The sequence below is a fragment of the Nicotiana tomentosiformis genome, chromosome 6 (assembly GCF_000390325.3).
Source record: "Nicotiana tomentosiformis chromosome 6, ASM39032v3, whole genome shotgun sequence".
Lineage (NCBI taxonomy): Eukaryota > Viridiplantae > Streptophyta > Magnoliopsida > Solanales > Solanaceae > Nicotiana > Nicotiana tomentosiformis.
In genome coordinates, this window is record NC_090817.1 from 61,029,240 (window position 1) to 61,039,477 (window position 10,238).

The following is a 10,238-nucleotide window of genomic DNA, read 5'->3' on the forward strand; positions in this document are numbered from 1 at the left end:
TAGCAGCCTTAGCAGCGAAGTCTCAAGAAAGCCTCCAGCTTAGCATCCACACCTGGGCACGTCAGGGTTGAAGGAACAAGGCTTGGATGCGAATCATCCACCCTAGCATCCGCTGCTGAAAATTCCAAGCTGAAGTGGACGCGAAGTATCCATCTTAGCATTAATCCCTGAAGCTGACTTGAAAAAAGAAAAGAAAAAACTTTAGCCCACGACTTTTGTATGCAATATATAAAGGAAAATGCAGCTTTTAGGTTATCTAATACACTTGGAAGCAGAGAAAAGCCATCACAGAGATCGGAAGCCGTGGAGCTCATATTGAGTTCTTCTTTTTTCCTACTTTTATTGATTTGTATGTATTCTTGGGAATTACTGAGATTGCTACCATGACTATGTATGGCTAAATTTATTTATTCTGGAGTTATTGTTTTACATGAATGTTAATATTCAGAGATTGATTTGACTATTTAATTTATCATACTGAGTTGTTTATTCATATCCTGAGCCTAATTATTTTTCTGCTTAGCTAATAGTGAAATACTATATATGAATCTTGAGTAATATAGCGCGATCTGGAACCTAGTCATTGGCAAATTGATTTGTGAATACAAATAGAAATATACCTATTTGTTGTGCTTAGCCAATTGTGCAAGAAATTTCTAATGAGTTCTTTTTATGTCTAATATCATAGAAATATAGGGTTTAAAATGAATTGAATAGACAAGTAGAAGTTATCAAATTTCTACGAGTATTGTTGTCCTTACAGGTTAATAACCCAGATAAATTAATAAGTCGAGTCGACTGAAGAATTCAACAGGATTGTCACATAACCATGACCCTAGAATATTATTTTTCAATGAATTAAAATTTTTGTGCTAAGTTTGCTAGTTAATTAGTTATTCTTTTAATAGAAACTCTAGTTAGTAGAATTAACTAAACAAAAATCACCTTGAACTTGTTCTTGACTCGATAAATTAGAATTTGCTTGATTTAATTAATAATTGATCACAAGTCCTCGTGGGAATGATACTCTACTCACTCTTTATTACTTGATTGCGTGTGCGATTTAGGGCAACAACTATTTTTTTTCAAGGAGATTACTTCTTTATTTTAATTTGTATGTCGTAGTTTAATTGAATAAATAATAACAAAGAAAGAGAGATTGAAGAACTTATTGCTATAAAACATATTATCAAGGATTAAAATAAAAGTTTATAGTTAAATTATATTCAAATATAAAAAGATGTTCTTATTTTCAGAACAAATTAATAAAGATATAATATATACTAAATTGAAAAATTACTCTATTTCTCTGAAACATTTATTTTTTAAGTAACCAAACAATCATGTCTTACGGTCATGACGGGTGATTACTTGCTTCTTCTTTTTTTTGTTACATAGAAAAGCTAATAAGTGAGTCGAGGAGCAGTCGTCCACTTGGACAATTCATTTGGAATAATTAAATCATCAACTTCTTATTTATTTGGTTAATGATGAATATGTTAATGGAAAAGAAAACCAGGCAGCCCAGTCAACAAATTCAAAAACAGCTCAGGTAAAGATCAAAAGAAAATCCCCCCCCCCCCCCCCCTACAAAGTAGCAACAACTCCTATTTTGATACGAAAATTTCCAATTAAAGACCAATTCTTGATCATATTGATCAATTCCAGGGAAACTCCAGCTAATTAGTGTTATACTATGGGTATAATTCGCACTAGATGGAGTTCTATTTTGTACTAATTATAATTTTGTACTAATTATAAAGAACAAAGGTAGTTAAAATCAGGACAACCGCACAACTGCGGACTATTCGGAGCCATATCACAAAATCCCCCCACCAACTTTCTCTCTCTTTCCTCTGTTTCTCTCTCTCTCTCAAACGCAATCTCTTCTAATTTGCGAAACACCCTGTTTTACCGTCGGTTGGGAGAAGAAGAAGAGGGAGAAAATTCACAACCTTTCCCTTCCCCTCTCTCTCTTCTCTCTCCCCCCAAAAAACTATGCAATTATTCCGAGTCTCCTTGTTCATTAACCAAATAATCCCATTTTCATCATCACCTCCGTCGCCGGCACGGCGGCCGGGACTTCAACGTCCTCCGCCATCATCCACCGATGAGAAAGCTCCTCCTCTCGTCCCCTCCGTTTGATGCCAATGGCTTGGGGGCATCCTCCTCCTCCTCTTTCTCACGCTTAATTTCAGCTTCGCCCTTTTCATCCCCTGCTCCTTCCCCTTCCCAATTCGAATTATTATTAACAGATCCAACTTCAAAACCCACTGTCCTCATTCCAGCAGTTCCAATCGCAGACGGCGCTTCTGATTTTTCCACCATTGTTTTTGTTCTTGGTATTCTTCTCCTTTCTCTGTTTTCATTCGCTTTTATCTTCCACCTTCGTATTCGATCACGTCAGTTACCTCATCTTCAGAATTTCAATTCTCTTTGGGCCGTGAGATTGCTCCTCGTGCTTTTCGCTTCTCTTTGGGGTGTAAACGAAGTGCTTCGTTTACCATTTATTCGACGGAGATATCTTTACCCTTTTTTACCATCTTTGTCCCTTCATCAACAGGCTGATCTTTGTAAGGTTCACGTGGTTCTCTCATTGGGAATCTTCGAGCCTGGTTTCCTTATTACCCTTCTTTTTTTGGTCAACGAATCGATCAAGACACAAAATCCTTTTCGAACTTGGGGTGTTGCTGTTGTTTGCTTAGCCTGTTCTCCGATTCTTCTGCTACAATCGTTCTTCGTGTTCTTCTCGCCATTGGAAGCGCAATTGCCCACATTTATGCATGCAAGTTCTTACCTTTCGACTGATCTTTTAGGGAACAAGTCGGTGCTTTGTACCTACCCTTTGTTCAGTTGCATTGTGTTTGGAGCATTCAGCATTGCTTATTCGTTAGCATTTTTGTTGTCATGTTGGAGGGTTGTGGCGTTTGTGATCAACAAGAAAATTCGGGTTCGGTTGAACATGCTTGCCACATCGTTCATGATATTGTTGCCAGTGCAGATACTTTGCTTAGGATTGTCGCCGTTGTGGGCGCCGGAGGATCCTACACATGGATATGCTGTCCTGGCAATGGACCTTGCGGTTGCGTGGTGCGTGGTGATTGGGGAGGTGATTTTGGTAATCAAGCCAATTGCGGATGCATTAGCTGCCGGTGGTGCATGTTGCCCCTGGAGTCCCAGAAACAGGTCAGTTGTGGATTTAGAGTAGACGCAGCATGCCCAGTCGACATTAAAAAACCATCTTGATATGTATACTTTGATTTCATCTATAACCTTACCATTAGCACTGCGTGGGCTTAAGCGAAGCGTAAGTTCCAAAACACGGGGCTTAAGCTCCATCGATATTTAATTTTTAATATTTTATAAAATAATATAATAACAGTAAATATTTATAAACATGTAAAATTAAATAAAAATTAAAAAAAACTATAAATATGTAAAATATATATGCTCCATCCCCACAAAAAAACTAGTCAAACAATTTATTATACGTTACTTACAAGCAATGTTTTAAAAGGCGGGGGCATGAGGCGGAGCGTTTTACCTTATATGGGGTGATGCGTAAGCCTGGAGGCCGGGGGGAGCGTAAGCCCCATGGATCTTTAAAAATTTTAATTTATAAATTAATAAAATAACATAATAACATTAAAAAATATAAAATATAAATTAAAAGTTAAAAATTAAAAGAAAACTAAAGGAACTCATAGAAAATAAATACCTAGTATGATTCTTAAGTATAACCAATGCATACAAATCACGTATAACGTCTTTAACTTTTAAATAATTAAAAACTTATAATTTCTTTTAAAAAAATGATCAAACTCCACATTTTACCTTCCTAAAGGTAAATAATTAATAAAATCTTATTAGTACGATAATTAAAATATTACTCCTTCATGAATAAATACAAATTAGTTTAAGATATCAAATTAATAAAAGTGTATAACAAGGAGGGACAAATGAACTAAGACACGACCAATAACAAGTGAAGATATAAATTCACAATACTATGTCTCATTATTAGAGTTATGCTCAATCTTCATATTTCTATCGATGAATATAACTTTTATCATTAATTTGTTAAAGAATTTTGAAGGTCAACTATATTAATTAGGAAATTCGACACGTGATTTGCGTTAGAACTGTTAGGCGAGCCCCGAGCGTTGGGTGTTAGGCGTGTTTAGGGCGCACGGTCTGGCGCTTGGGGCGTAAGCCTCACAAAACTAAGCCTCATAAATGAGCCCCAGGGCATTTTGCAAGTGCCCCGCCCAGGGGCGAGCCCCGAGCGAATCCCAGAAATGCCTTTTAAAACACTGACCATTAGTAAATTATACTATTGTATTTGTTTTTATTTGAACAAAACAACTTGAAATATAATGAAAGGTAATTTTAGTCCATACTAGTAAAATATAGAAGTGTAAATTTGGACCTCTATCCCAAAGTAATTTGACATATAATCTACACTTAAATCCTTAATGTTAAGGACAAGTATGATTAAGACATTTACCAACGACCAATTTATGAACAAAAGTATATTAGAAGGTAAAATTAAGATATTTAATACGGTCGATGGAACATTTAGACATTATCCCCTGCACTTAATTTATATTTGGATTATATTAGTTCTGATTATATGTATGGAGGAAAATCAAAATGGGTTGTATGTCATTATTTCTTTATTAGTGTCGATTAAAAGAGAATGACATACATGTATATTTGGAAACAACTTATTAACTTTAAACATTCCATTTTAGCAGTTTTATTATGTTTAAATTTATATATGATCACAAATGTTTAAGACCATAGATTATAAAAATCTTAATTTCTTTTTTAAGTTCCATGCTAGTCAAATATAATCACATTAATTTGAATGAAATACATTTAAAATAATACGTAGAACCTCACCGATTCTAAATTTTGAATTTGCTACTTGCAGGTCAGCACGTCCTAACGATAACTGGAAGAGGGTGTATGATCAAAATCTATAGCGATGAGGAAAGGCCATGGTGACAGGTGAAGGACATCGTGGTCTCTTTCAGTCATTGTTTTTCAAGAGAGATGAGTGGGGGCATTTTTGACGATTTCAGTGTGTAAATGCTTTGGTTCATCACAGCATAGAGGGGGTTATTTAGTAAGTTACACTCGTTGATATATTTATTACTCCTCGGAGGAAAATGTGTTACAGCATACGGTTTGATATTCAGCACTTCCTTCTGCCATCTTTTCCAATTGTACAAATCATATTTTTTCCTGATACTTAGCAAATGTCCATAGCTTCAGAGAAAAAATACCTGCTAGTATAAAATGGCGAACCAATTTGGTCTCAATATGGAAAAAAGTTCCAGCGATGGAAAACCATATTAATCTTTCCCTTTTCGGGTCTAAAACGTCAATTCTATCTTTTCTTTTTCTCCTTTTAGCATATATATATATATATATATATATATATATATATATATATATATATACTAGTCTTTATGTCACGTGCCTCGCACGTATAACCCCTAAACTATTGCAAAAATTAGATAGGGAAAAGCAATTCTATAATAAATATTCCTTATAAGAGGCTGATGATGCTGATATCAGTTTTCAAGACAAGATATTTCATTAATTTTCCTATAAAATTACTTAATTGTGCTAGTAAGATTGTATTAACAAACTCTTACATGTATATCGATTCTGTTATATAAAAGATCAGAGTATGTTCTCAAATTAATTATAGTTACGTGAGTTGTGTATATACGGTCGAAATAGATTTTGACTTTCGTACGATTGATCGGGATCGAAACATAATGGATCAAAGAAAGATTTCGTAATATCGAGATGGATTCCAAAGGTGGAACAAACAAAACTTCAGATTTCGGGTATAGATCAAACACTGAGTTCAAAGTCATTATCGAGCTCGGGTCCGAATCGAACTATGATGAGATGATTTCGAGCTTAAGGGGCAGAGGCCAACCGGGATCGAGTCTGAATCATCACCTAATCCCGAGTCCATATCGAGTTCTAGAAGCAATACCGACCAGCACCGAGGCCGATCGAGCTCGAGCTCACAGACAAGAGCCGTTACAAACACACTAAGGGAGAGAATCTCGGCGAAAATTAGGGAAAAGTTGATTTATTATAGGTTCTCCACTATATATTTTTAATTATGTCTAAAGTAGGATCCTCCACTATAAATAGGATGGCTATATTTCTGTAGAGGGCAGTTTTTTTTTTGGCTTACATTGTAATTCAAGTACCATATTCTCCTATATTCAAGAGTTATTCTTTTAAGCTTCGTAAATTGATTCATCTTGCTTAGTTCTAAAAATCATCTCCTTTACAACCTTATTTATTTTGCATTCTTTGGAATCCATATTTGATATTTCTATTTATCCTTACGATTTGTATTAATCTATATCACATATCCTTAGAACTACGTACAAATTCAACTCTATCTATTTTTTCGGGTCAACAGTTTGGCGCCCACCGTGGGGCTAAGAATAACAGTGGTTATTTGATACGAATCTGCAAAAATATATCGTTTTGCGCTTGTTTTCGAAAGTATCTCGGATTTCGGATTAGCACCGACTAACTACCAATCAAATGGCCTTACCTATCGACAACGAAGGTGGTCTTCAAGATGAGAACAACAACTTGACACCCAGTACCGAAAGACCATTTGCCAACGCCGTTGGAGCTCGAATCGAAGTGCCGATAGATATCAATTTGCATGTGGCCATTGAGGCGAACCTACATTCTGAACCTGAAAATATCATTCATGGTGGCACTCAGTCTGCAGCTCGAGATACCCATAACGTCGAGGAAAACGGCGTCAGCTTGCTTATGATTTTCAAAATGTTGCAAGCTCAACAGGCAGCAATAGCTCAGTTGCAGAGCTAAACCCAGCTACCGAGCAGGCCGGAGCCCAGTCCACCTCGAGAAATCGCCCACAGAACGGAGCCAGCCATAGTGAGGTTAAATGAGCAAGAATCGGGGACTACTCCCGAAATTGCTAAAATACTCGAGGAGCTCATAAAGCAAGTCGAAGCCAACGATAAAAAAGTAGAAACATATAACTCCAGAATAGATCAGATCCCGGGAGCTTCACCAATGATAAAAGGGTTAGATTCCAAAAAATTCATGCAAACACCTTTTCCCTCGAGCGCAACCCCAAAACCAATCCCCAAAAAATTCAGTATGCCCGAAATTCCCAAATATAACGGAACAACCGACCCCAACAAACACGTCACTTCTTACACGTGTGCCATCAAGGGAAATGATTTAGAAGACGATGAAATCGAATATGTGTTGTTAAAAATATTCGGAGAGATCCTCTCGAAGGGAGCAATGATTTGGTATCACAACCTACCACCGAATTCCATCGACTCGTTTGCCATGTTAGCAGATTCTTTTGTAAAAGCACACGCCGGCACCATAAAAGTCGCAATAAGGAAATCAGAACTTTTCAAGGTAAGACAAAAGGATAACGAGATGCTGAGGGAATTCGTATCTCGTTTTCAAATGGAACGAATGGATCTGCCACCAGTCACAGACGATTGGGTTGTTCAGGCTTTCACTCAAGGTTTGAACGAACGAAGTTCGACGGCATCACGGCGACTGAATCATAACCTGATCGAGTACCCAGCTATCACTTGGGCCGACGTGCACAATCGGTACCAATCAAAAATTAGAGTCGAAGATGATCAGTTGGGGGTTGAACCCGCTGCTCGAAGGGATATCAATCGAGAACAAGGTCCGATCAGGGATCGATATCGGTCGTATAACGGAAACCACAGAATCAATGAATCGAGACATAACCCCGGGCAAATCAACAAAAGAAGTGTCAAGGGTCTCGGGGACTGATGAACAGAAGTGGGTTCGACAGGCCTAACGGATCTAAGGAAGCGCCTCGGTTATCAGAGTATAAATTCATCATTGATGCATCCGCCATCGTGTCGGCTATCGGACGCATCAAAGACACTAAATGGCCTCGACCCATGTAGACCGATCCTGCCCAGAGAAATCCCAATCAAATGTGCGAATATCATGGCACCCATGGCCACCGAACGGAAGATTGCAGGCAACTAAGAGAGGAGGTAGCCCGGTTATTCAATAAAAGGCACCTTCGAGAATTTTTAAGCGACAGGGCGAAGAACCATTTCAAAAAAAAGGATTTCGGCAAGCAAAACGAACAAGAAGAACTACAGCACGTCATTCACATGATCATCGGAGGCATCGATACCCCTCAAGGGCCGGTGCTTAAATGCACTAAGACATCGATTGTGAGAGAAAAACGATCTCGAACTCAGGATTACGCACCCATATGAACTTTGTCCTTCAGTGATGAAGATGCAGAAGGAGTCATACAACCTCATAACGATGCACTGGTAATATCTGTACTTATGAATAAAACTAAATTTAAGCGTGTGTTAATTGATCCAAGTAGCTCGGCCAATATCATTAGATTGACGGTCGTACAGCAACTCGGTATATAGGACCAGATCGTACCCGCGACCCTGGTCCTAAACGGATTCAATATGGCATGTGAAACCACCAAAGGCGAGATAATTCTGCCGATGAACGTGGTCGGGACCATCCAGGAAACGAAGTTCCACGTAATCAAAGGCGACATGAGGTACAATGCCCTTTTTGGAAGGCCATGGATCCACAACATGAGAGCTGTACCTTCGACCCTACACCAGGTTCTTAAATTCCCACACCGAGGGGGGTTATAACAGTGTATGGAGAGCAACCGGCCGCAAGAGAAATGTTTGCCGTCGAGGAAGCGAATCGGATATCCTCGCCTTCGCCAATAAATGGATCGAGCTCAAAAGGGGAACAAGATGCCAAATAGCAATCACAGACACCAGCTTTAACCCAACCAGAAAATCAGAAGATTGATAAAGATGATGATCATAGGATTCCTCGATCCTTCATGCTTCCCGATGATTCCGATGCTACCCAATCAACGATCGAAGAATTGGAGCAAGTCATATTAATCGAGTGTTTGCCCGAACGAAAGGTATACCTGGGAACGAGATTAACCCCCAAACTCAGGAACAGACTTATTTGATTTCTTGTCGATAACATGGATTGTTTTGCTTGGTCCCATTTAGATATAACAGGAATCCCACCGGATATAACGACACATCGGCTAAGCTTGGACCCTAGGTTTAGACCGGTGAAGCAAAAGAGAAGACACCAGTCCGAGGTAAAGCACGCATTCATAAAGGACGAGGTAACCAAACTTCTCAAAATATGGTCCATTCGGGAGGTGAAATATCCTGAATGGTTAGCCAATGTAGTTGTGGTGCCTAAAAAAAGGGAACAAACTTAGAATGTATGTAGATTATAAGGATTTGAACAAAGCAGGCCCCAAAGATTCTTTTTTGCTGCCCTACATCGATTGCATGATCGACGCCACGGCTGGCCACGAGATCCTTACTTTTCTCGATGCCTATTCCGGGTATAATCAAATCCAAATGAACCCGGAAGACTAGGAAAAGACTTCGTTTGTCACCAAGTATGGAACATATTGCTATAATGTGATACCCTTCGTGCTAAAAAATACAAGAGCTACTTACCAATGCCTAGTAAATAAAATGTTCGAGAAACAAATAGGTAAATCAATGGAAGTTATATTGATGGCATATTAGTTAAGTTCCTGCACACAGAGGAGCATTTGACCCATTTGCAGGAAACATTCGAGATTTTAAGGAAATACAACATGAAGCTCAACCCCGAGAAGTGTGCTTTCGGGGTTGATTCGGGGAAGTTCCTCGGCTTCATGGTGTCAAATCGGGGGATCGAGATTAACCCCGATAAAATCAAGGCCATCGAAGACATCGCCATTGTGGACAACGTAAAAGCCGTACAGAGGCTAACGAGACGGATTGTAGCCTTAGGCCAATTCATTTCAAGGTCGTCAGATCGAAGTCACCAATTTTTCTCTCTACTCAAAAAGAAGAACGATTTCACTTGGACCCCGGAATGCTAACAGGCATTAGAGGAATTAAAAAGATATCTATCGAGCCTGCCACTACTTCATACTCCAAAAACAGATGAAAAACTTTGCTTGTAATTGGTAGTATCAGAAATCGCGATAAGTGGTGTCCTAGTTCGAGAAGAGCAAGGTATGCAACTTTCCGTTTATTACATAAGTCGAACCTTAGGAGAAGCAGAAACTAGATATCCGCACCTAGAAAAATTGGCACTTGCACTGATAAGCGCCTCTAGAAAGTTAAGACCATACT

General features: G+C 38.5%; 1 protein-coding gene across 1 annotated transcript; it reads left to right on the top strand.

Moving 5' to 3' along the window:
* Positions 1–1,806: 1,806 nt before the first annotated feature.
* LOC104108309 (uncharacterized) lies at positions 1,807–5,219 on the top strand. The gene is made up of 2 exons (XM_009617310.4): positions 1,807–3,186; positions 4,937–5,219. Exons 1-2 carry the CDS (start codon positions 2,111–2,113, stop codon positions 4,986–4,988), a joined length of 1,128 nt encoding a protein of 375 aa, XP_009615605.1. The 5' UTR covers positions 1,807–2,110; the 3' UTR covers positions 4,989–5,219.
* The last annotated feature ends 5,019 nt before the right edge of the window (positions 5,220–10,238 follow it).

Coding starts and splice junctions, on each gene's coding strand:
- LOC104108309 (XM_009617310.4), top strand. CDS start 2,111: ATGAGAAAGCTCCTCCTCTCGTCCCCTCCGTTTGATGCCAATGGCTTG. Junction 3,187..4,936: donor CCCTGGAGTCCCAGAAACAG/GTCAGTTGTGGA, acceptor TGCTACTTGCAG/GTCAGCACGTCCTAACGATA.